This window comes from Ursus arctos, unplaced genomic scaffold (genome assembly GCF_023065955.2).
Source record: "Ursus arctos isolate Adak ecotype North America unplaced genomic scaffold, UrsArc2.0 scaffold_7, whole genome shotgun sequence".
In the NCBI taxonomy this organism is placed as follows: domain Eukaryota; kingdom Metazoa; phylum Chordata; class Mammalia; order Carnivora; family Ursidae; genus Ursus; species Ursus arctos.
In genome coordinates, this window is record NW_026623089.1 from 81,918,056 (window position 1) to 81,945,921 (window position 27,866).

Sequence of the window (27,866 nt, forward strand, 5' to 3'; positions counted from 1 at the left end):
GAGCAATGAACGCCAAGCTAGTAATGCTAATTACATAATAAAAGTTATATAGGAGCTAAGCTTGAGAATTAAATGGACTCTAAGATTCAAATAGCATGAATAATGGTTACATTACATTGTAAATATTATACATAATAAGGTATATGAAGAATTACCCTCCGAATGTTTTACTCTTGCATTGCTTTTCCTTTATTAGCTGATTTTAACAACGATCTTTTCATTATTTGTATATGTAGAAATCTAATGATATTTTAATTTAGGAGGAAACTAATATTTAAAACACAAATAAAAAGTCAAAAGGAAAATTGGATCCTCTTTCTTACCTGAAATATTTTTACTTTCACCTGGGTGGCTTCCTGAATATTTGTCTCCTAAAGGGACCTCCTGCCTTTAATTATTTCTTTTTATTTTCTTAAATGTTTCATTGGCAGTGTAGAAAATCTGATGACGTAGCAATTCTTCGTTGCCAACTGGGGAAATCTTTCCTATTATACAGAGTCTCTCCATATAAATACATGGCATGTCACCGGTTGTCTAATCAAGTATTCATAGGCTATTTCAGACTGAAAATTGGCTTCCCGATAGCAAGATCCTAAATACTATAAGAATCAGTCCATCGTAAACGACACTAAGGGCATTTAAACTTATTTAGAAATCAGTTTACCTGGACAGATACACCTGTTTCTCTGAATGGATCATTCCTTTCCCCTGCAATGTGTCTCTATCCAATCAGAATCCAAGAAAACACTTGTTTTAAATACCCACAAGTTTAAAAAATGGTATTACAGACCCTATTTAAACCCATACAACTAAATGATCATCATCATAGCAAGTGCTTTTGTCAACGGGAAGACAGAGAGAGAAAGATTCTCTCAGAAACTGAAGAGACCCAGAGCGAGAGCACCTTTGGAGCTCAGCATCCCAGGAGATCTCAGTGCAAACAGTGGCAAGGACATCAAAATTTAAGGGAAGATCAACTGGATATGAAACACAAGGGCATGATGCAGCTCTCTGCTCACTCAAAGACTGTTTTTGCAATGAACTACAACAGCGTTACTGCTAATGAGAAAAAGGTGTGTTAAGATGAAACTGAGGGCTTCAGAGGGGAGGGAGGTGGGGGAATGGGATAGGCTGGTGATGGGTAGTAAGGAGGGCACGTATTGCATGGTGCACTGGGTGTTATACGCAACTAATGAATCATAGAACTTTACATAAAAAACCAGGGATGTACTGTATGGTGACTAACAATATAATAAAAAAATATTATTATAAGGAAAAAAAGATAACTGGTCATTAATGTCACTTGTAGCAGAATTTTTTTTTCCAAAGAACCTTCCACCTCATAAATCAGAAAAAACTCAAAGTCACTGTAATTTCACTGACTACGAATTTTTTAAATACACGCACCTAATAACCAACAGTGTGTGCCTTATTCAACAGTACTTTGAAAAATTCCAGGCTTCAGGCTGTAAATTATGCCTACGTAACACATTATCTCCCCATACAATACGCTTCATTAAGGAGCTCCTATTTCAGGCTGATCACATTAAATGGCCTGAAGAGGCCCTTTCAGGTTATTCTTTGAATAAGCACAAATTATTCCTATTATGTCATCAACTCCACTTCTCATAAGTATTATAACGTTGTCCACTGAAATAAAAGTAGTGAGCTATTTTTGCATTTTCAGTTTACAAAATACAATTTAAGTCTAATCTCAATCGTCAAACCACTTGTTTTTCAGTAAAAAGCAGGCACTTTGACAGCCAGGATAGGTCATCTTCAGAACCCGAGCCCAGGAAACACGAGCATTAGCATAGTAATAAAAACACAGTCCTTAGGGGCGCTTCAGAGCATGACAGGTTGGCTTCTATTGGTATATATTTATAAGAATTTTATAAGATACACAACTCCAGTTAGTGGACTTTCACACAGAACCATGAAACATGATTAATAAAAGATCAACGCAGTCAAGAGAACCCTTTGCCCTGGAGGAAAAGACTTTTTCCCTTTGTGAGTGCTGCCACAGGGCACAGTCATTACGGTCATTAGATGGCATCACAATTCTTAGCTCACATCTATGATAAGGCACCGAGAAGTGGACAAACTCTCTCACACTTGATGGAGACTAGCTTTCTGAACATGGCACTTCTTTATATGAACTTGTGCCAAGTCAGTGAATTCCTCCATGCCTCATTTTTTTCACACACAAAGCGAAGCTAATGGTCCCTGGGTTACTGTGAGGAAGAACTGGAAGATAGAACCCACGGAGACCTCTGAGAAGACTCCTTTCACAGCAAACGGGGCTCTGAGGGTGTGGAGGAGGGGGAGGAGGGGGTGCCACATTCAATCTCTCCAAATATAAAGACTCAACATTGTTTGTTGAATTGACCTGACGACAGTATCATATCCTTGTTTATACACAAAGGTATAGTAAGTCCTAAATTAAAATTGCTCAGGACAACCTAAGAAGGAGATAAAGCCATCATTCAGACGACCTCCTTGCTAGATTCTTCTACCGTACAATCGTGTGGTTCTAGCGTTCCTTTTCAGCCATCATCCACATACTCTTTTTGCTTCCAGTAGTTCTATGTATCAAAGCGACTCTTCATTTTGTATCTCTGGGGTCTCAAAATTCACCTACAAATCAATAGGACTTTTTTGGGCACCTATTGCAGGACACCAGAGAAAACTCAAGTTCTGAAAAGAATATGCACATTACATGGATTAAAAGGATACTTTTTTTCCTAGCCCTCTTGCAAAGATCTACTCCTGCAGTCATCCTAACTGTGGCTCTCAGCACAGGGCTGCCCTATGTCCCCAGGACTGTTGGGGCTGACAGCCCAGCCAAGACGTTCACGGCCACTATGAAAAGGAGTTCTAGAACATGAGCTGGCAAACTCTTCTGTAAAGGGCTAGTAAATACCTTAGGTTGAATGGCCATATGTTTGTTTGTTTTTTCATACTTAACTCTGAAAGCATATTAATGGACAATATGTACAGAAATGTGCATGTCCATGTTCCAATTAAACTTTATTTAGAAAAACAGGCAGTGGGCTGCATTTGACCCACATACTACCACAGTGTGCAAACCCTGGTCTAAAAGATCCTGCCCACATTATTGGTAATTTTAATCTGAGAACCAGCTAGATGAAATCTGAGGTCTGCAGTTTTTCATAACTGTATTAGTTAGGGTTCTTCAGAGAAAGAGAACCAATAGGATATAGACAACTCTTTTTTTTTTTTTTACGATTTTATTTATTTGAAAGAGACAGCACGAGTTGGGGGCACAGAGGGAAAGGGAGAAGCAGACTTCCTGCTGAGCAGGGAGCCCAATGTGGGGCTCAATCCCAGGACCCTGGAATCATGAACTGAGCTGAAGGCGGATGCCTAACCAACTGAGACACCCAGGTGCCCCAAGCATTTTCAATATCTACTTGTGTCTTTCTTTTTGTTATCCTCACTAATAAAGTGCTATCACCCAGGAATTGTTAGTTTTCTATTATTGTGCAACAACTTACCACTGACTTATTAGTTGCAAACAATCCTCATTTATTATCCTGTAGCTTGTAGGTTAGAAGTCTGGATGTGGCATAGCTGGATTTCCTGCTCAGTGTCTCACAGGCTGAAATCAGAATTTTGGTTGGGGCTGCATTCTTGCCTGGAGCTCAGGGTATTCTCTTAACCTCACTGGTGGTTGGTAGAAGTCAGTTGCTTGTACCCATATGGTCTCTGTTTTCTTGCCAACTGTCAGGTGGGGACCTCTTTCAACAACTAAAGGTTGCCCTCAGATCCTGGCCACATGGCCTCCTCCATAGACCCTCTCATAACATGGCAGCTTACTTCTTCAAGGCTGGCAGGAGAATCTTTTTCACACTTTGAATCTCTGACTTCAGCAGGCTTAGTTCCTTCCATTAATGGCTCACCTGATTAGGTCAGGCCCACCGAGAAAAATCTCCCCTTTGATTAACTCAAGGTCAGCAGACTCAAACACTTAATTACATTTGCAACATCTTTCCAGCTTTGTTAAATAATGTTACCTGATCATGGGAGTAAAATTCCCCCATACTCATGATCCACACACAAAACAGGAGGGGATTATACAAAGCATGTAAAGCAGGGAGCAGGAATCTTGGGGGCCACCTCAATTCAATCTTCACTCTCCATTTGTCCTACTCCTTCTAAACGTGCCTCCTTTCTTTTGAATTAAGTATTTTTTCATCATTATCTTTCTGGTTTCCCCGTTATTATTTTATATCCTTTTTACGATATTTTCACTGATTACTATAAAGATTACAATATGTGTGCTTGGTTATCAAAAAATGATTTAATTATTAATTTTACCACTTCTCAGACAACACAAGAACTGTCATTTAGTTCTACATACTCTCCTCCTGACTCATGTGCTACTATTATAATGAATTTTGTTCTCTATAGTTTTTTATTTTTCTATAGTTTTTAAGACCAGGATTTACAACTGCCATCATCATCATCATTCTACTTAATCACAACAGTCTTTACAAGTTTTCCTCATATTTGCCTTCCTTCTGCTCTTTTCTCCCCTTTCTGTATCTCCAAAATTATATCTGAGATAATTTTCTTCTACTTGAAGAACACCCTTCAATATTTCCTTTGCTATAGCCTGGTAATAAACTACCTCAGCTTTGTCTTTAAAAAAATTTTAAACTATTTTAGGGGGTGCCTAGGTGGCTCAGTCGGTTAAGCATCTGCCTTTGGCTCAGGTCATGATCCCAGGGTCCTGGGATCGAGCCCCATGTTGGGCTCCCCATTCACCAAGGAGTCTGCTTCTCCCTCTACCCCTCCCACCCCTGCTCATGATCTCTCTCTCCCTCCCTCTCTCTCTCACTTTCTCAAATAAAATCTTTAAAAAATTGTCATTTCAGTAGATAAAATGGTCGTCAGGTTGGCAGTTATTTTCCTTAAGCACTTTGAAGTTTTTATCTCATGTCTCCAATTGTTTCCTTGACAAAGTGAGATGCAAACCCTACTGTTGTCACTTTAAAGGTACTATACTTTTTTTGCTATGTATTTAAGTGTTTCATTTTGTGTTTACTTTTCAGTAGTAGTTTTACTCTCATGGTCCTAAATATTCTTTCTATCCATCTTACTTAGGATTCACAGTCTTTCTTAAATCCGTGCCTTAATATATCTAGTCAGTTGTGTGGAATCCTTAAGCAGTTGTATTCCATATTGCCTGTGTCCTAGTGTATTTGCAAGCTTTCTTGTTCTTGCTCTCCCTCCTTCTCTTGTTCCCCTGATGCTCCCCTCCATTCTTCATCTTTTTATTTGGGCACTCCAATTACATGTATGATAGAACATTCATCATTCCTCATATATTTTCTTATTCTCTCTTCTATCATATTTCCCAATCTGTTAACCATCCGTGTTTCAGTCTGAATTCTGACCTAATCTCCAGTTCACTAATTCTCTTTTCAGCTACTTCTAAGCTGATGTTAAGTCTATTGAGTTTCTTACATATTGAGTTTGAGAAGTTCTTTTTAGATCTTGGATACCAGTCTGTTATCTGTAGTATCATTTGCAAATATATTCTCCAATTTTCCCAGCACCATTTATTGAAGAGACTGTCTTTCTTCCACCGGATGTTTTTTCCCTGCTTTATCAAAGATTAGTTGCCCAAAGAGCCGAGGGTCCATTTCTGTGTTCTCTATTCTGTTCCATTGGTCTATGTGTCTGTTTTTATGCCAGTACCATGCTGTCTTTGTGATCACAGCTTTGTACTACAGCTCAAAATCCAGCATTGTGATGCCCCCAGCTTTGTTTTTCCTTTTCAACAGTTCCTTGGCAATCCGGGGCCTTTTCTGGTTCCATACAAATTTAAGGACTATTTGTTCCAGTTCTTTGAAAAATGTCATTGGTATTTGATCAGGATGGCACTGAAAGTGTACATTGCTCTGGGTAGCACAGACATTTTAACTATGTTAATTCTCCCGATCCATGAGCATGGAATATTTTTACATCTTTTTGTGTCTTCTTCAAAGTCTTTCAAGAGTGATTTATAGTTTCTAGAATATAGATCCTTTACATCTCTGGTTAAGTTAATTCCAAGGTAACGTATGGTTTTTGGTGCTATTGTAAATGGGATGGATTCCCTAATTTCTCTTTCTTCAATCTCATTATTCGTATATAGAAATGCAACTGATTTCTGAGCATTGATTTTGTATCCCGCCACATTACTGAATTGCTCTATAACTTCTAATAGTTTGGGAGTGGCTTCTTTTGGGTTTTCCATATAGAGTATCATGTCATCTGCGAACTCAATATGCGAGAAACAAATAAACAAATCATAAAATGGGCAGAAGATATGAACAGACACTTTTCCAATGAAGACATACAAATGGCTAACAGACACATGAAAAAAGGTTCAAAATCATTAGGCATCAGGGAAATTCAAATCAAAACCACACTAAGATACCACCTTATGCCAGTTAGAATGGCAAAAATGGACAAGGCAAGAAACAACAATTGCTGGAGAGGATGTGGAGAAAGAGGATCCCTCCTACATTGTTGGTAGGAATGCAAGTTGGTACAGCCACTCTGGAAGACAGTGTGGAGGTCCCTTAAAAAGTTAAAAATTGAGCTACCCTATGACCCAGCCATTGCACTACTGGGTATTTACCCCAAAGATACAGACGTAGTGAAGAGAAGGGCCATATGCACCCCAATGTTCATAGCAGCATTGTCCACAATAGCTAAATCGTGGAAGGAACCAAGATGCCCTTCAACAGATGACTGGATTAAGAAGTTGTGGACCATACATACAATGGAATATTACTCAGCTATCAAAAAGAACGATTTCTCAACATTTGCCGCCACATGGATGGCACTGGAGGAGATAATGCTAAGTGAAATAAGTCAAGCAGAGAAAGACAATTATCATATGGTTTCTCTCATCTATGGAACATAAGAACTAGGAAGATCGGTAGGAGAAGGAAGGGATAAAGAAAGGGGGGGTAATCAGAAGGGGGAATGAAGCATGAGAGACTATGGACTCTGAGAAACAAACTGAGGGCTTCAGAGGGGAGGGGTGGGGGACTGGGATAGGCTGGTGATGGGTAGTAAGGAGGGCATGTATTGCATGGTGCACTGGGTGTTCTACGCAACTAATGAATCATCGAACTTTACATCAAAAACCAGGGATGTACTGTATGGTGACTAACATAATATAATTTAAAAAAAAAAGTCTATTGAGTTTCTAATATCAGTTACTTTAATCTTCAGTTTCAGTCTAGGGATGTCTTTATGATCCCTTTATAGCTTTCAATTCTCTACCAAATTTCTTCATCTTCTCTTTTAACTCTTAGATCATAATAATCGTAAGTATTTTAAATTCTATTTGTGATAATTCTACTATCTGTGTATCTGTGACCTGTGTGACTTCTTCTACAGTGTATGTTTGTTCTTGCTCCTTGGTCAACTCTTATCTTATATGCCTGTGTCATATAACAAACAACTGGCTGACCAATGTCCCTGGTTTCTGGGAGGGAGACTTTAAACCCTTGCAAGTTCCCACATGAAAGAAGAGTTACTCAGGAGCCCCCTGGATCACAACTCAATTTAGGCTCATAAGTTCACACATGGCAGCCCTAGATGGCTTCAACATGGGGGTTGGCCATGCTGGAAAGACCAGTAAGAAGACTAGAAGGTTGGAAGTTTGATCCAGCCTGACCTCTGGGGAGTGACAGGTGCTAGAGACAGTTCAGCCATGCAGTCAAATATTTAATGAATCATTCCTACATAATAAAATCCCAATAAAAACACCGTGGAACCAAAGCCCAACTGAGTTTCCTGAATGGTGGACACAGTGATTTAAGAGTTCCTAGTCCACAGGGAGAGAGCTGAGAAGCTCTGCATTCAGGCCCTCCCAGAACTCACCTTATGTATCTTCATCTGGCTGGTCTGATTTGTATGCTTTAGAATAAAACTGGAATCATAATTATAGCACTGTCCTGAGTTCCTGAATAGAAAGAGATTTGGGGAACCCCCAAATTTGTGGCCAGTTGGTTAGAAGCACAGATGGTCTGAGGATCCCACCCCCAACTTGTACCTAGAGTCTGAGATAAGGACAGTTTTGTAGAGAACTAAGACCTTAACTTGTACAATCTGGTAACTCTGGGTAGTTAGTGCCAGAACATTACTGTAGTACACCAACTGGCATTGAAACAGGAGCGCTCATTTAATTTTGACTATCACACAACGTATATATAAAATTATAGAGATCATTTGAGTTCTATTTCTTATTTTCTCCCAAAAGATACACGTTTTTGCTTCTGGCAGGTTCAGAGGTCTAAGGTCACCAGCAATCTCACATCATCTTAATCCAAACAGCAACTAGTATTATTTTAGGCTCAGTCCAAATACTTGTGAGGGCTGGTCTTTCCGGGTCACCACTGCTTCAAGGGGATCGCTCTTGAAGTGATACCTGTAGTTCGGAAAGTGCCTCTCCTACGGGGGGTCCTGTACCAGCTTTGATCCACTTCCAATCTGATTCTTTCAAAAGCCCTGCTCTTCAGCCACTGCAACCCCCCAGAGAGAAGAGGAGGCTCCAAATGCTGAACCCAATTCTCTGGTCTCCTTGTATTTTGGGGCATTGACCCCACACATTTCACTGCTTTTTTTTTTGCTCTCCATTATCTTCAAACAGATTTTAGGCAGTGGTTTACCTTTTCTCGTTGTTGTTAGGGGGACACTGGTTTGAAATAACCTATCTCCTATTATTACCAATAATACTTTTATAAATTATCTTTAAGGGGTGCATGGGTGGTGTATCAGTTGGGTGTCTGACTCTTGGTTTCAGCTCAGGTCATGATGTCAGAGTCCTGAGATCAAGCCCGGCTTCAGGCTCTGTGCTCGGCACAGAGTCTGTTGTCCCTCCTCCTCCCCCTCGCTCACTCTCTCTCTAAAAATAAATAAATAAAACTTTTAGAAATAAATAAATAAATAGGTAGATAAATTTCTCTTTACACTATAATTACTTTCTGCTTTGAGTCCATTATGCTAGTGGGGGAATTCAAGTGCTAATTATTCTTGCTAGGGTAACTGCAGTAACTTCAGACACTGCGTAAGACCAGTTCACTTGTTCGATCTATATACAAGGTCTTCATCCACATACTGCCTTCCAGGCTGAGGCCTGATGCTTTCCATTCACTTGAGAGGTACAAGACATTTTGCTGAAGTAAAAAAAAAAACCTTCACAGCCACTGACTCTGACTTCTTGCCATCTCCTTATAAGGGGAGATGAAATGGGGAGTAGAAAGCAATCAGGTAGTAGACAGTAGTCATCCTAAAAATGGAACCCAGAAAAATGCTCCCTCTCTGCAAATGTCTTAAAATTTGTTTTAAACCAACACCACAGAATACAAAAGATTATTAAGAAAATAAGAAAAACCATATGACAACAAACTGTACAACCCAGAAGAAATGGACAAATTCCTAGAAACATACAACTCTCCAAAACTGAGTAGTGAAGAAATAGAAAATTTGAACAGACCAATTACCAGCAACAAAATTGAATCAGTAATCAAAAAACTCTGAACCAGCAAAAGTCCAAGACCAGACTGGCTTCGCAGGTAAATTCTACCAAACATTCAAAGGTGAGCTGATACCTATGCTTCTCAAATTATTCCAAAAAATAGAAGAGCAAGGAAAGCTTCCAAACTCATTCTATAAGGCCATCATTACCCTCTTACCAAAACAAGACAAAGACACTACAAAGAAAAGAAAAGAAAAGAAAAGAAAATTAAAGAAAAGAAAAGAAAAAAGAAAAGAGAAAAAAAGAGAACTGCAGGCCAATATCCCTGATGAACAGAGATGCAAAAATCCTCAACAGAACACCAGCAAATCAAATCCAACAACATGTTAAAAAATTCATTCACCATGATCAGGTGGGATTTATTCCAGGGATGCAAGGGTGGTTCAACATTTATGAATCAATCAACATGATCTATCACATTAACAACTGAAAGGATAAAAACCATATGGTCATCTCAACTGATGCAGAAAAAGCATTTCACAAAGTACAACACCCGTTCATGATAAAAATTCTCAACAAAGTAGGTATAGAGGGAACATGCCTTGATATAGTAAAAACCATATATTAAAAAAAAAAACACCACAGCTAGCATCATCCTCAATGGTGAAAAACTAAGACCTTTTCTTCTAACATCAAGAACAAGCCAAGGAGGTATACTCTCACCACTTTTATTCAACATAGTACTGGAAGCCCTAGGTGCAGCAATCAGTCAAGAAAAAGAAATAGAAGGCATCCAAATTGGTAAGAAAGAAGTGAAACTTAACACTATTTGCAGATGACACAATACTATAAATAGAAAGCTTTAAAGAGCCCATCAAGAAAACTATCAGAACGGATCAATGAATCCAATAAAGTCAAAGGACACAAAATTAATATAAAGGAATCTCTTGCATTTCTATACACTAATAATGAAGTAGCAGAAAGGAAAATTAAGAAAACAATCCATTTATAATTACACCAAAAAGAATAATATACCAAAGAGGGAAAATATGTATATTCTGAAGACCAGAAAACACTGATGAAAGAAACTGAAGATGACATAAATAAACGGAAAGATAGTCCATGCTCGTGGAGTGGGAGAACGAATCCTGTTAAACTATCCACACTACCTAAAGCAATCTACAGATTCAATGCAATCCCTATAAAAATACCAATAGCATTTTTCACAGAACTAGAAAAAAAATCCCAAAATTTGTATGGAACCACAAAGATCCCACATAGCCAAAGCAATCTTGAAAAAGAATAAATCTGGAGGCATCACAATCCCAGGTGTCAAATTGTATTACAGAGCTGTAGTAATCAAAATAGTGCCGGCACAAAAACACATAGATCAATGAAACAGAATAGAAAACCCAGAAACGAACCCACAAATCTATGATCACTTAATCTTTGACAAACCAGGAAAGAATGCCCAATGGGAAAAAGACAATCTCTTCAACAAATGGTCTTGGGAAAACTGGACAACATGCAAAAGAATGGAACTGAACCACTTCCTTACACCATACACAAAAATAAACTCAAATTGGAATAAAGACATAAAAGTGAGAACTGAAACCATAAAAATCCTACAAGAAAACATAGGCAGCATTTTTTTTTTTTACATCAACCATAGAAACATTTTTTCTAGGTATGTCTTCTGAGGCAAGGGGAACCAAAGCAAAATCAAACTATTGGGATTACAGCAAAATAAAAACCATTAGCACGGTGAAGGTATCACCAACAAAATGACAAGGCAACCTACTAAATGGGAAAAGATATTTGCAAATGATATATCTGATGATATTTAGATTAATATCTAAAATATATAAAGAACTTGTATAACTTAACACCAGAAAAACAATCTAATTAAAAAAGAGGCAGAGGACCTGAAAAGATGTTTTTCCAAAGATGACATATGCATGGCCAACAGACACATGAAAAGATGCTCAACATCACTAATCCTCAGGGGAATGCAAATCAAAACCACAATAAGAGATCACCTTACACCTGTCAGAATGGCTACAACCAAAAAAGGTTAAGAAATGACAAGTGTAGGTAAGGATTCAGAGAAAAAGTAACCCCCGTGCACTGTTGGTGGGAATGCAAAAGTGGTGCAGCCACTGTGAAAAACAGTCATGTGATCCAGTAATTCCACTCCTGGGTATTTACCCAAAAAACCCCAAAGCATAATTTGAAATGATATATGCACCCCTATGTTTAATGCAGAATTATTATTATAACCAAGATATTGAAGCAGCCCAAGTGTCCATTGATATATGAATCGATAAAGAAGATGTGGTATATAAACACACACACACACACACACACACACACACACACACACTGGAATATTACTCAGCCATGAAAGAATGAAATCTTGCCATATGCAACAACATGGATGGACCTACAGTATATAATGCTAAATGAATTAAGTCAGACAGAGAAAGACTAACACCATATGATTTCACTCTTGTGTAGACTTTAAGAAACAAATGAACAAAGGAAAAAGAGCCATATGAACTACAACAACAACAACAAAAACCAGACTCTTAAATCCAGAGAACAAATTGGTGGTTGCCAGAGGGGAAGTTGGTGAGGGGATGGGTGAAAAATAGTTTAAGATAACTACAGATTCACATGCAGTTGAAAAAATAGTACAGAAAGGTATTTTTGAACATTTTGTTCTTGAACATTTGTTTAGTTTCCCCTAATAATAATATTTTTAAGATATAGACTAGTCTTTCATCAAGGATATTGGATTTGATACAATCCCTTCATCTCCCTAGATTAACCCCATTTTGTTTGTGTGTGTGTGTGTGTGTGTGTACGTGCCTGTATTAAATTCTACACCATTTTGTCATTTATGTTAGTTCCTGAATCCTCATAGTGGGAATGTCCTATACCACAAGGATTCCTCATATGCCCTTTTATTGTTACACCCAATTCCCTCTCTCCCCCGCTCCTGCTTCCCTAACTCTGGACAACCATCTCTTCCATTTCTAAGATTTTACCACTTTAAAAATGTTATAGATGTGGAATCATATAGTATGTATGACTCTGGGATTGACGTTGTTCACACAGCATAATTGCCTGAAGATTCATCCAAGTTGCTTTATCCACAAGGCCCTGCTTTTAGTTGCCGAGTAATATCCCAGGCTATCGCTGTAACAAGCATCGCTCAACCATTCACTAGGTGAAGGACAGCTGGGCTGATTCCAGTTTTTGGCAATTACAAAAAAGCTACTTTACACTAAATATTTGTGTACACGTGTTTGTGTGAACACAGTGTTCATTTCTGCAGGATAAACACCCAGGGATGCAATTGCTAGGTCACATGATAGTGTACGTTGAGAGATCGAAGCAACTGCCAAAATGCTTTCCAGAGTAGCTGTACCACTTTGCAAGCAATTTATGTGATTCAGTTTTTCTGCATCCTCGCCAGCATTTGGCTATCAGTATTTTTGTGTGTGTTGGTCAGTCTGTTTAGCATGTATTGATCACTCCTTGCGGTCTGCATTTACCACAATGACTAAAGATGCTGCACATCTTCCCATGTGCTTACTCGCACTCTTCATGTCCTCTCTGTGAAATACCAATGCATTCTTTTGCCCCTTTTCTAATTAGGTTGCCTTTTTTTTTTTTAACTGCTGAGCTTTGAGAGTTCTTTGTATAGCTTTAGATTCTAGTCCTTTGTTGGACATAATACCTGCAAATATTTTCTGCCACTCTAGAACTTGTCTTTTCATCCTCTTCACGTGGACATTTACAGAAGTTTCTCATTTATATGATATCCAGTTGATCCATGTTTTCCTTTTATGAAGATGTACTTCTAGTGTCAAGTTTTAAAACTCTATGATCTCGAAGACTTTTTTCCTATTTTTTCTGAAAGTTTTATAGTTTTATGTTTTACATTTCTGTCCATGATCCATTTAGAGTTAGTTTTTATATAAATTTTGGGTTAAAGTTCCTTTTTTTTTTCTGTTAATTTTTTTGCCTGTGGGCATCCATTTGTTCCACCTGAATGTCTTTTAAGTTGAAAAATCCCTTCTTTTCTTCTTTTTCTATCAGAGATAATCTGTCTCTCTCCCTTCTAAGACACTAGACAGAACAACCTCTTTGAATGTAGTCTTTAGGGAATAAGAGTCAGGAAGGAAAGTACCTTATACAAAACTTAAGCTTTCTGTGAAGTCACAAACTTCCTGTTGGGGGGGGGAGGGGAATAAAAAGCATTGGCACTGCTAACTGCTTAGATGGGGAAAAACAACAGAGAAAATTCAGTGAGAATACCTACATTAACATCACAGAAATTACCCCACAGGCACAATTTTCCACGCTGGCAAGTATGCGAAGTGTGTAACATGCATCAGATTGTCAAAGATACCCACAACCACCCTGTTCTTTTTTCTTTTCTTCTTCTTTTTTTTTTTAAAAAATCACTGTTTTCAAGGCTCAGCTTCCTGCTACAAGAATAGGGACTCTTCCCTGTGGAGTGGTTTGACGTCAAGATGCTTCCAATAGAGAAGGCTCTGAGCCAAGGATGTGGGACTCACAGGCCCCAAAGTAGTTTTCTATCACTCAGGTTGGTGTGCTGATTTAATAAGATACCTTTTCTTCCCCTCCCCAAAGTACAAGCAGATCACAATCTTTCAGGAGTCACCAAAATAATACAAGTGGGAGACCTCTGATCTTGCTGAGTGAGTCAGAGTGGTGGTCAAGGCAGACACCCCATTGCTCTCCTTGAACAAAGTAAAGTGCATGACTTTTTCCCTCCGTTTCTTTCTTTCACAAATACCGAAGAATAAGCATTTGTGTGCAGATTCCCATATACATGTCACTGTGTAAAAGATTTACAAGAATGAATAAAGTAGACCTGGCTGAACACTGAAAAGATGATCAACAGAAGAGGCTGATCAGCCATAAAGGTAATAAATGGTAGCTTCTGACAAGTGCCATTATCTGTATGGGGTAAAGATAGTCCTACCACCACCATGGCCCCAACCAAATTAAGTTCAGCTGTGCTAATGTATCGCCAGACCCTAGGTATTGAGGCTTCATCTATGAATTTTCTGAAAAATAATTAGATTCACAGAAAAATGACCCACACACAATTTCTATTTACAGTTGATACTGAATAGCAGATTCATACCAGTTAGTAGAAAGAGAGGCTTATTTTACTAACTTGTATACGCTAACAAACTTATTGCTTCAAAATCAAAGATCGACAAAGATTCCTGCCTTGCTAATCTTCCTCAAAGGGTAGGAAGGTAAGAGATGTTTTCTACCATTTAATTTTTTAAAAGACTGTGATTGGCCTCTCTCAGATTCACATTTGCTTCTTCCTGGACGTAGTGTGGAGATCTTACTAGACCGTGAGCTCCTTCAAGACAGGGGCTGCCTCTCATTCATCATGCACAGCACACACCAAAATGCCTACACCATACCAGTCCCTCAATAAGCATTAAAGGAACAGAGTTGAAGTGACTGAAAAGTAGGCCCAGAATTCAAAGGTTATTCCGGAGTGAAATTATAAGTGTTTGAGTTTACACATTTGTCACCGTCGGATTCGTGCCTCTGCAACACTCTGCTCTGTGCCTACGAGGGTGTTTGGCTGAGCAGCTGAGCTACGGGCAGGTGCTAAAGCAAGCTGTCGGCAGCGTCTTCATAGCAACAGTGAAATCAAGAAATACATGCCTACCCAGTGTTGAAAGAAGCATTATGTATTCACTCAGGGGCTGAGTCTGTGATGATATTTCTATTCAAATCGCTGTACAAGAGAAAACAGGTATGTTTTGAGACGACACATCTGAATAAATGTAAATGAATCATCGTGGATTAAAAACAGCACCCTTCTACTCCAAATCATTACTATAAAGAATCATGTAAATAGACTAGAGCAGAAAAACAGCAAAATAGATGTTGCTACTTTTACTTTTCACTCCAACCAGAATATAACCACAAAGGCATCTGGAAATTAAAAAGAAGAGGAAGCTTTTCTTTTTCTTTTTTTTTTCTGAAAGATATTGCTTATACATCCAGATTAAGTGAATAAACGAAACATGGGTAAGTAAAAAATGGTCTTAAATTTCATTGACAGGGGCACCTGGGTGTCTCGGTTGGTTAAGCTTCCGACTCTCAGTTTTGGCTCAGGTCACGATCTCAAGGTCGTGGGACTGAGCCCTGTGTTGGGCTCCATGCTCAGTGGGGAGTCTACTTGTCCCTCTCCCTCTGCTCCTCCCCCTGCTCATGCTCTCTCATTCTCTCTCAAATAAATAAGAAATCTTTAAATTTTTTTATAAACTTCATTGAGAAAATAACTGAAGGATTTCTCTTTTTAATGTTGATGTTTTTATTCTATTGTCTCTTTTTCAATTCACTCAACTTTAAGAATAGCCAACATTCCAATTTTTTTTTCATTTTTACTGAAATCCAATGGCTCCAATTCCTGTGAATGTATTTTTTAAGATTGTATTTATATATTTGAGAGAAAGACAGTACTAGCAGCAGGAGCAGCAGGCAGAGGGAGAAGCAGGCTCCCCGCTGAGCCAGATGCCAGACTCAATCCCAGGATCCTAGGATCATGCCCTGAGCCGAAAGCAGACGCTTAACCGACTGGGGCACCCAGGAGCCCCTCTGTGAATATTTTAAATCTTTGGCCTTCAAGGCCTATGTTTTTTAAAACAGTGCATTCCAGCCCAGTCTTTCCTTGAGAGGACAGGCTGAAAGAAAGTGCTGTGCTCTTGGCAACCAGCAGGGAGTTCAAGTTTGGGGGGAAGAGTGAACCTCTCTCAAGGGAGAAGAGGCAGAGAATAGAGAACAGCTCTCTGCTAGGTACTTACTCTTTCATCAGAACTGCTTAGCTCCCAGTCCCGGGCCGAACAGGTACACACAGGTCATGAAGGGGAAGGGGGTGGAAGAGAAGCCCTCGTGTGGAAACTTTATCTCCCTGATCCTTCAGGAGCACAGGAGGCAGCTTTACAAGCTTTCTCCTAGGTGGTAACTGAGGGCATACAAATCCTGCAAGTATATTAGTCATCCAATTGTGTATGCAGACATAAACAATGCATCTCTTTCTAAGCCAGACTGGGAGACATTTAATTCATGGTATCAAACCCATCTCACGCCTTATCAATTATTTACAACTAAAGCTCATTAAATCATCATAAAATCATAAAAGGGGCAAGGAGACAAAAATACTGTCATATGCATACATATGGCACAGCTTCTGCCTGCTGAGTCACGTTCTGAAAAGCAAATACAGCACTGATTTCCAGATACCGTCAGAAACAATAATGTAATTGTCCTGCATTTGAAAGTAGCAAGACAGAGCAAGCATATGCCAATAATAAAGCCTGATAGGACAGAAACAGAATAACCTCTCTCTGATCACTCCCTCTCTCCCTCTCTCTCTGTCCTTTTCTTCCCTCTTCTCTCCCTCAAACACACACACAAACATGGACCCTCTGCATTCCTTTGTCTCCTTTATTTTTTTTCCAAAGCCCTCATCATCACCTTGTAGATTACCTGCGGGTGCACACATATGTGTGTGCATTTACAAATAAGAGCACTTATGTTTTTGTTGTCCCGTATCGCCATTAGAATGCAAACTCCTTGAGAAAAGAGACGTTGCATCTTTTTATATCCTACTCTAACTCCAGCACATGATGGTCATTCCACAAATTGTTACTGAATCAATAAAACTACCCATGAACTGTGTAGCATAACCTGCTTTAACATACAAATGATGCTTTTTTAGGGGCACCTGGGTGGCTCGGTCAGTTAAGTGTCCAACTAGATTTTGGCTCAGGTCATGATCTCAGGTTCATGAGATGGAGCCCCGCGTCAGGCTCCATCCTCAGTGGGGAGCCTGCCTGAGTTTCTCTCTCTCTCTCTCTCTCTCTCTCTCTCTCCTTCTGTTCCTCCCCCTGCTCTCTCTCTCACTAAAATAAATAAAATCTTTTAAAAAATCACAAATGATGTTTTTCAAAAAGTTTCCCTAATACTGAGATATCAAATAATCATTCCCAGTAATATTCCCCTAGTTTATCCATTTTAAAATTCATGAACTTAAAAATATGGCATACTTAATTCAGATAGTGCACGTTTAATGCAAAAGTAAGTGTGTGTATGCACATAAAGGAAAGGCCTTTACTGATACTTCATGATGCTTCGCTTAAAAATGGACAAAAGTAATAAGACGCAATCCAGAGACAGGATCTAGGGCAGAAAACACTCCCTATACAAAATATGTCATGCTCGAAATGAAAACTAATCATCAAATTTCAAGCCTCCAGAACAAAAGCTTATTTTCAAGTCAATAATTAAAACACTATGTTGGATCTGAACAAATCCCTGTTTCTCCTGAATGTATTCTCACTATCTGAAGAACCTGAGTAAGAACTAAGAAATCACAATTTAAAGCTAATGCTCAAAGTATCCGTCCCTTCTACCCAAATGCTCACAATGCCTGTACATTATAAGTGTACTATTATTTAGACCAGTTATACACCGTACATGATTTTAGAGCCACAGTTCTTCCCAGAAAAAAATCTCAAATTTAAAATAAATCTATAGTGCTGCTGAATTTCACAAAAAAAGTCAGAATTCAATCTATAAACAAAAGATGAGCAAGAAGAGTGGAGAAAAGTGTGCATTTAGTTTAACTTGGGTAGGGCCTCATTCGCCCCCCCAATTCCACTTAATTGAAAGGGACACTGTATGCTTATGCTCTTCGTTCTAAGAGTTTTTTGAATCCTCTCATAAGAATATGTAAGTAAGCACTTACACATACAAATCTAAATGAGAAGAGGAAAGTAAAGACCGCTCCATTGGTCTCTAGACTTTCAGAACCCATCCCCGAACTGCATTTTCAATGGCTACGATTACAGTCGTGTCAGCGGAACGAGGCATGGGCAGACGGACCACGCCGGTCAGGAACAGAGCATTTAAGACCAAATGCTCCTAACTTACTCGGAAGTAACGGTTACTTCTGGCCACCTCCCCATTTCCACTGCTTCCTATAACAAATCTGGTTTGACTTTAGTTCTTTGACGTTAATAATATGACACATTAATAAGCATAAGCAGACCACAAGGACAGCAAAGGCCTTGAGGTAAAAGAAATGTTTACGTATTTCCCTGGAACTTCTCCAGCTTTCAAGTCGCTGTCCAAAGGTCAAATTATTTTCCCTTTTTTTTTAATGAATCAAGATATATATTCCTCGGTTATCATGCTGTTTTTCTCCCCCAGTAGGGATTCATATCAATTACAGAACTCCTGCCTTCAGGCCGAGCTGCCCTTTGCCTCCCCGAGTCGCCTACGGCACCGAAATGACTCCGGATAAGAGACAGAGATAAAGACATTTCTACACTACGGTATTAACAAGATTGGAAATAATAGAGTGCTCGGTGAATGTAAAATTGAAGAAATTATTTTTATCGTTACATGCAAATCAATGCCCCATCTCACTATTTAATCAAGGCAAATGCAACTCTCCTTTCAGAAGCAACACTCCTCGGGCTCTTGCTGCCGATTTCTGCCTCATTTTCTCCCTCGAGTCATGATCCGACATCTCTGGAAATCTAATTTGTACAGTGTGTAAACACGCTGTACAAAGGGCACAGTCGGATGTGTTGTTACTGACATCACTCCCTAGAAAGAGCCGCGATGTGCTGAGCTGAATACATATTGAGAAGAATTTGATACAGAAATGAACAACATTACATCAAGAATGATATGAGAAAGGACAGACTTTAACATGTGTGCAATGGGGAAATGGGTCCAGAACGATAGGAAAATACCTTTGAAATGGCCCCCAGTTTTCCCTGCAGTAATAACCAGCTACCTACAGAATCAGGAGAAAAACCTACTCTATAAGAAAACACCTCCTGAACGTACAGGTTCTCTAACGTCCAGGAGATACGGAAAAGTGTCCTCATTGCCAGGGAGTTTAGCTGAGGAAATACGGGCTCTATCGGACACTGAATATTCTCATTTGAGATTGAAAACATTCAATAGTTACAACAAAAAACTACGCGCACCCATTCCTGGCTTCCAAACCTTAGCAAGAAGTGAGAGCCCTTCCTCGCCCCACACGTACACCATTCGATGCAAAGAAGAGAGGATTTTCTTTGCTATAGTTTAGCCTCCCTTCCTCCAAAGCCGATGTCCTATGAAGCTTTCATCCACATGCCCGGGTCCCTCAAATCTTTCCCTATCTGACTAAATGCTGCTCTTCTGTCTAGATAATAATGCCAGTGACAAAAAATCTGTTGATCTCATAATATGCGTCAGGTATTCTCCCCGCCTTTTCTTCCTGAATCTTCACAACAATCCCACAGAGCAGCAGCTAATATTTAAGCTGCATTTTACAGAGGAGCAAAGCAATGGTTCAAGAAATTCAGTCACCTGCATGAGTCCTACAACTAGGAAGTGGCAGAGCTGAGGCCCAAACCCAGGGCTGTCAAGCTCCAGAGCCCATTTCTTTAACTACAACTCTCTCAAGTGTCTGTAGAAAGAACAGAAACTCTCTAAGAGGGGTTCCTGGGTGGCTCAGTGGTCAGGCATCTGCCTTTGGCTCAGGTCATGATCCCAGGGTCCTGGGATCTCCTGCATTGGGCTCCCTGCTCAGCGGGGAGCCTGCTTCTCCCTTTTCCGATCCCCCTGCTTGTGCTCTTTTTGTCTCTCCCTCTGTCAAATAAATAAATAAAATCTTTTAAAAAAAAAAGGCTCTAAGAATCACTTAAGTGTTTCATTTAACAATTCAGGGAATAAAGACCGCAAAGACTACGACACAACCTCTTTTTGCTCCTACGTCTATATAAACATAACACAGCATTTAACACATCTGTCCCCCAATCCTCCTTTGGCTTCCATGACTAACTTCCCTGGTTCTCCACTTAACCATCATGCCGATGCATCTTAGTCCAGCCACATCCTAAATGTCAGCGCTCTCTGGAGTTCCACCCTTGCCCTCCTCTCTCGTTAATCTATTCCAAGGTTTTACAGGCTTTTGAAAGCAATGTCCAAACTGACAAACACATTCCCCTAATTCCAGCGCTGCCCTCCCTACCTAGAACTCCCATTCCTCAATGATTCCCTGGGTGCTTGGGATTTACATCCAAGCCAAGCTTTGTCTAAGTAAAAGACTCAAAATTCTAATTTCCTGCAGGATGTCCCACAGACCCCTTGTACTCACCGCTGTCCAAACTTTAACTCAATCCTTAGTATGAAATACACATGTGTCATACAATCCTTAGCACATTCTCTCTTCGCTCGAGTCAGAAACATCAGGACACCCTGGATCGGATACATCCCCTCACAGTCCACAGCAGTTCATCCCTAAAATAATCAATATGACCTAGCATGTCTCTGGTCTGGGCAGACTTCTCCATTCTGATGGCCACTCTCCAGGTCAAGTTTCTCCCTTCCTCTCACACAAATGCCTAAAAACAGCCCTGTCCTGGTTGGTGTACCTGATTTGGAATCTCCTGATCTTGGATCCAAGGTCCTCCTGCCCATCAGATCTATTGATTGCTTTACAAGAGACCGGACCACTTCACCCCCATCCCACGCTCCTTCCTAACTCCCAGAGTAAAAGCCAGCCGTGGGAATAGCACCGAGGATCGTATAAAAGCTGCCCACACTGGTCTCTCTTGTCTACTTTCCACCTCTGAGTCTAGCCTTCCCCTGGTCACTGTGGGAGAACTGCTAGTCCCAGAACACACTGCCATCCCCTTGCATCTTACGTTTATTCTTCTCTTTGGAATTAATTCCTCAAATCAACTCTTTTGAATTCCCTCTCATCTTTCATAAAAACCCTATCAGCACCATCAACATCCTCTTCCCAACCTACTAGAAGCAGCATTTTTTATTCACAGGATTTTCCAGGCTCTGCACTTCACTCTTCACTATAAGTCAGGTCTGCCTGGTGAGAGATGCATGACTGACACCCAGGTCTCCAAGGGGCTTTTCCCAGGGTTAAACAGCTAGTGAAATAAGTACTAACTTTCTAAATGTTCCCCAAGTTACAGAAATAAATATGTACAATAGTTATCTCTCTCTACATGTTTCCATTATGAGCAATGTCCATTAAAACAATTAAAAGCCTGTAATAAACCATCCAGACAATGCGTTCCCTCACAGTAATCTCTTGTGTGTTCAACTTAGTATTCACCCATTAATTCATCAAGCAAAACAGAACATTCAAATCAAATATTTTATGGCTTTGCACTTTGCCCAGTGATTCAGATGACTTCAGTCTCCACCCAATGCCAACAAATATTAATGTGTGAGAAAGAGTATTATAATCACATAAAATATTAGAGAGAGTGGTCAATTTTACTGTGTATGTATATAAGTGGGAGATCACAGAAAAAGGTCCCAAGCTTCTGAGCCACTTGAGAACTCTGACTTTGAAACTGAATTTGAGACTAAATATGCCAGAAAGAAAAATTAATCAAGACTAATGAACATTTAAGTTTTAAGTAGCTTAATGTGTTTACTCCTTCCACTCTGTATATTTTAGTCAATACTTCTGACCATGTTTTACTTTACAAAAATTTTCAGCAATTCTATCAAGAGGTAATAAAAACAGAACGTAAGAGAAAACTTCTAAAGAGGCCAACACATGGATCCCTTCAGTGGAGAGGGGAGTGTCAGTGACCCACTTTGTATTATGTGAATGGCCTGAACAGACATACCCTTAATTCCAACGATTATATCAAGGCAAGAAAGTGCAAGGCTCAAGGCGTGGGGCTTGGTACCAACCTCCGCTGCTCTTCCCCGTGTTCTCCTGAAGGGACAGTGAGGCACTCGTCCATGTGTCCGTGCAGCAACCTGAGGACGTCACCACCAATGAGATACCCTGTAAGAATTGGAATTCAGTCACATTTGAACGGTCATGGTCAGATGCTGATAGCTGGACAGATCGTCTGGTCCAACCTTCTATTTTCATAGACAGAGAAATAAAAGTTTAGAGAGGCTTCAGTACCTGGCCAAAATCCCAAGGACGAAGGGTGCCACCTGCCTGGTGCCTCTGAGCTCAGGGTTCCCAAGTCCCTCAGTTAGTGATGTTCCCACCAGAAAACGTGACCTCAACCCCCCCAAAATCCTCTCTTTAAACATACAAGCATGGACAGGTTCAGATTTAAACGTGTACTAAGTGAGAATAATCAGAACACAAATGCAGATATTTCCCAAGAAATCCTGATGCATAAACGCTGCTGTCTGGCTCTAAGTCACCCAACCATGGAAGATGAGAGACCTCGATGTTAGCCTAACTGAGCAATACCCTGAGGCCAAAACACTGGAGCAAATAACATCTAGAAAGCGCGCATATAAACCACACACAAATAAGCAAAAGCTGGCAGTAGCAGAAGAATTTTAAAAAATTAAAAAAAAAAAACAATCTTCACACAAACTTCACTGTCAAATACCAATTTAAACAAGATTCTTATATGTCACATATCTGCATTCCAGAATATTCTGACACAGAATGCTCTAATTACCAATCTGCTCATCATTACAATTGCAGAGATGACTGTCAACTGTACATCCAGGACAAGGCCTCTGGTAGAAGTGGAGTTTTTACCTTGGGCGGCTTCGCTTCCTGAGCTGATGGGGGCCACGCTCCAGAGAGTCTGCTGGAAAGCCGCGTCCACGTGTAAACTGCCGTTGCCATAAGACAGGTGCTGTGGGAGAGGCAAAAGGAGACATCTCTTCAGGCGCCTGGAAAGTCTCACTACGTAGGTGCTCCTGGGAGCTGGAACCTAACACTGCAGATCTGGAAACGTCCCCTAAGAGCATCTGTTTCAGTCCTGTCACTGAGTCATTAAGAGACCAGCAGAAGGAAAAGTAGAGTTTCTATTTGGCTGTAGGTATTTTTCAGCATCATTCTAAGCTACTCATCGGAAAACACACAAACAAGACTACGGAAATAAGTATGTGTGTTAAAACAAACTATTTTAAGGTTTATTGATGGACAAAATTGTTCAGGGAGTGGGCACTTACCATCAAAACTGTAATTAAGTGTTCTACATATCACACTGCGACAGTTTTTTGACCCTGAGGTAGGTAAAATCTACTGGACCAATGTCTTAGTTTTATAGGGTCCTTTGGGAAATTTTATCTGCAATTTGATATAATAACCATTAGGTGGCAATGTTTCCCAATACGCATCTGAAACCTGGGCAATAAATTTCCTCCAAAATTCAGATATTAGAAATTTCAGATTTTCCTTCTTAAAAACAGAAATGTAATAAAATAATACCATATTTCCTATCTATGAGCACCATCATATGAGTTATCAAATAATTATAAAGAAAAACAAAATTATGCATTGCTCATTTTTCTAATCACGACTTGGCTGCCTCTATGAATTTCAAATATACGTAGAACTACCACTTTTTCCTTAGCGTCATCTCAGTAAACATCACCAATATTCCTGTAATGTTTCTGCAACACTTCTCCAAAGCTGATGACAGCCTGAGCTTTTAAAGTCTAATTGTACTAGATTTTCCCCAGAAATCGGACCCTCCTAGTTAGATGAAGAGGAATCACGGTCACACTGACAGACTCCACAAGCCGATCAGGACCCTAACATTCTCTTACCTAAACACCATTCTCAAGTCACTAGCAAAAATAGATATTTCACTATCTTTCTCTTAGGAACAAAACCAAAGAAAGTTTTGACATTTGACCCGTATGCAGCCATCTTATCAATCATCTTCCGATCAATAAAATCAAGTGTACCAGTTGATGCATCAGATCTAGCGGTCACTTGCTCTGACCCCCTCCTCATCTCAACCAGCTATGTGCCTGCTTACAACCTCTTCGCCTCAGCCTGTCCCACTGACACAAAATCCCAGCTGAGATCTGGTTATTCAATTTCTTCCCCAGTATTAAAATTCTTCAACTATTTACAAATAAATCATATGCACTCTGCTTCCACAACCAAGAAAAATACATGTTCCTTCCAAGCAATCATCACATGATGTAATTGTTCTGTGTATTTTTCTTCCCCCATCCCATAAGTTATTAGACATGGGTTCACGACTGTATACCTCACATCGAGCAGAGTTGTTCACTAAGCAAGTATGTGTAGAAGCCAACCGAACCTTTAAAATCAGGGTAGGATAAACCAAAAAAATACCTGAAGTTATTCCATAAATATTCCTATTTCAATGACCTGAGTCAAACTAACAGCTCGTACACACACACACACACACACACACACACACACACACACACACAAATCCATATGGATTTTACGAAACCATGAGAAGACGATTCAAAATACCAATGCTTATACTTTTACTTTTGAATTCGAGTGAAGGCTCGAGCCACGTTATGATAAACAGGTTACGATCATGTGTTAATTCATCACGTGTCACTGAATATGCTATGCATGAAGCCCTGTGTTAAATATTAATAGAACACACTCTCTACCCTGAGGGTGCTTGTCACATGGAAGGGGAGGTAAAATATATACGCAAAATGCTACAGGTCAGCATTTTTTTTAAATGTTGGGTGAAATGTAATCAGACTGCAACAGGAATGGAGAAAAGAGAACCCTTCAGCCAATCCAACTGGAACACGGTTCACTGCCCCGAACCTTGAGAACGCGCAGCGTCTGCACAAGTACTGCACATGTACTTCCAGGGGCATGAGGGCTTCGAGGGGCCAGAAGGACCGTGTGGTCTGGGTCTCTCACATTTCTATATTGAAAGATGTTGTCCCCAAGTAAGTTTGTACATACGTTGGATTTGGGTACATGTATTAATGTTAACGTGCTAACTAGAAAGGTTGAAAACGCGGCAACATTTTTACGCGACAATTTACATTTTGTAAACCAGTTCGGAGATTTTCATTTTTAATATACCAGAAACCTGGTAATGGGAAGTGGCTCGGACCTCCCTGGTCCTCCAAGAGGCTCTGATAAGGGGAATGCTACGACAAAGACTAGAGGGTCCCCAAAGGGGCAGGGATACAGGAACATCAAGTATAGCAGAGAGTGTCACCTGTGGGGCTTAGAGCACATGCTAGGAATACAGTGAGAGAGGGATCTGGAGAGAAGAAGGCACCAGGACAGGGGCCTCATACTTTCAGACAATAAGGAGCCACTGCTGGGGAAAACAACAGGGGTGGGAAGGAGGGTTAAGAGGCAATCTTCAAATCCTATCAAAGCCAAAAGATAAATAATACCTATGACAGGACCATAAAAATATGACAATTTCAGTGCCAGACAAAGTCCAAAAATATCCTTAAGATCGTATTACACCGTATAAATTTATCTAGATAACGTTCACTCTTCTCAAGACACTATTCTCTAGGCATAACTATTTTGGATGCTTCTAATTAATTTTGCTGTTTAAACAGCGAAGGGAAATCTGAGGAAGAACAAATCAAGTCAGGCCTGTGGCATTAAATATTCAGATGCAGTAACAATTTCAATTATTAAAAGGAAGAAGCGTTGTCCTTAAAGCAAGACAGATGTTGCCAGAGGTTGAAAGTAGAGTGGGCCTTAGGCTGAAACATGTAAGCACTCTAGAGTTCACACACTGTGGTGGCATCAACCTGCCAGCAAAGGTCACCTTGACCTTTCTGTTAGTGACTCTCAAGATCTAATACCCACAGGAAACAGGTGAGGATCTTGTCAAAGAATGCTAATTTCCACCCAGGAAGGCTGGGGGGTGTGGGCAACCCAAGGCTGCTGGCCCCAAAACGATGTTTTGTTTGAGTAACAGGACATTACAGATAGAAGCACAAAATCTCAGAAATAGAATAGTCTAAACAACTGAACTTCAAGTTGTAACTTTTAGTTTTCTTTGTAACCCTATTATATTTTATGCATTTTAAAACCTTATGATGATAAGTGGTCGATAAGCTTTCTCAGATTGCCAAGGGGGTCTACGGCACAAAAATGTTTAAGAAGATCCGAATTCAACCCTCATCAGATGCATGTATTCAACACATCTGTTTCTCTAAGCATCAGGCACTTGGGCCTGGTGAGCAACATTCTGGATAAATTATCATCCAGTGACACGGATCACAAGTAGGCAAGACATATCACCCCACGGGCTTCATTTGTTTTCTTCTGAGAAAAAATGAGGGGCACAGCCCAGACACTCTTTCCATATGTGATAGATAGTCTACGCTTCCATCACCTGAGCCACAGAGAGAAAAAAGAAAAGGGCTCACAGTAAATAATGCATTGGCTGATGCCATAATTAGCTCGGAAATACTTATGATCGCGGTCCTTTTTAGTTATCGATATTTTTATGCAACTTGAGGAGTTCAGCAACTTATTCTGCCATCAAAACACCTAGTATCTCTTATCAGAAATTCAGAGATGGGGAGGGGAGAGTAAGGAAATTCTTAGGAAGCCCAGAAGAGTCTTCTTTAAGCAGCTGTCATCACTCTTTAGACTGTGGGGTTCTGCTCTTCCTAATGTATTTGTTTGTTCAGCAATGTTTTCACAGATCTTCAAAAAAAAAAAAAAAAGAACAACCTATTTCTATTGGTGACCTATTAAGAAAAAAATTAGTCAAAAATCAATGTTTCCAATGCAAGCAATCCAAGCCACAAATTGAAGACTTCAGGGCACACCAGGGTGATTTTACGTCTTTCTAAACCAGTAAAAATTGTTTTGTTTGCTTTACTTCATTTTGTTTATTTTGAAATAGAGTCACAGTCAGCAATACCTACTTGACCATGTTTTCTCTATTTTAAATTGTCACTTCTCTTATACTTACGCTGCTTTGCCCAAGTCTTCTTAAAAAGAAAAAATATGTAGCTCCAGTAGGAGCAGAGGAATTTTTTTCCTCTTGGATATCCCTGGGAAGAGGATTAAGATATCATTCCACATTAGAATATGAAGCAACCAGATGAGAAAGGACAGTATTTGGATGAGTGCTTTACAACCATTTCTAGAGATAAGACCCTTTTTACTGGGAAATCCTGCACAGAGGTCCAACGTGTAGAGGAGGGCAGAGCCTGGGGCACCAGGTGCCCAACACAGCACCCTCTTTTGTCCATGAGGCACCTGTGCAGAGCACAGGGTGAAAATCAGTCTCTTACAGTCCATTTTACCTCACTGAGCACCCCATAGTTATGAGCCATATTAGAGTACCAGATGCACATTCGATAGTTTAACTTCAGATTAACCACCGTTAGTGGGCAAAAAACAGATCGAAGGTGAATAGACACTAATGACTAAAAGTTACAAAACCAATGACTAGAAATGTTTATTTAGAGTAGTTAGTGGGTTTGGGTTTTTTTTTTTTTATTTTTATTTTTTATTATGTTATGTTAGTCACCATAC

The 27,866-nt window shown here is 39.8% G+C and overlaps 1 protein-coding gene across 2 annotated transcripts in view; it reads right to left on the reverse strand.

Moving 5' to 3' along the window:
• The window catches only part of RYR2 (ryanodine receptor 2), a 711,493-nt gene that overhangs the window by 377,051 nt on the left and 306,576 nt on the right, over positions 1 to 27,866 (reverse strand). For both annotated transcript variants that reach the window (XM_057308486.1, XM_057308485.1), the window contains exons 9-10: positions 23,136 to 23,235; positions 22,313 to 22,409 (exon numbers count right to left, since the gene is read on the reverse strand). In XM_057308486.1, the coding sequence (XP_057164469.1) occupies positions 22,313 to 22,409; positions 23,136 to 23,235 (197 nt within the window). The remainder of the gene's footprint in view (positions 1 to 22,312; positions 22,410 to 23,135; positions 23,236 to 27,866) is intronic.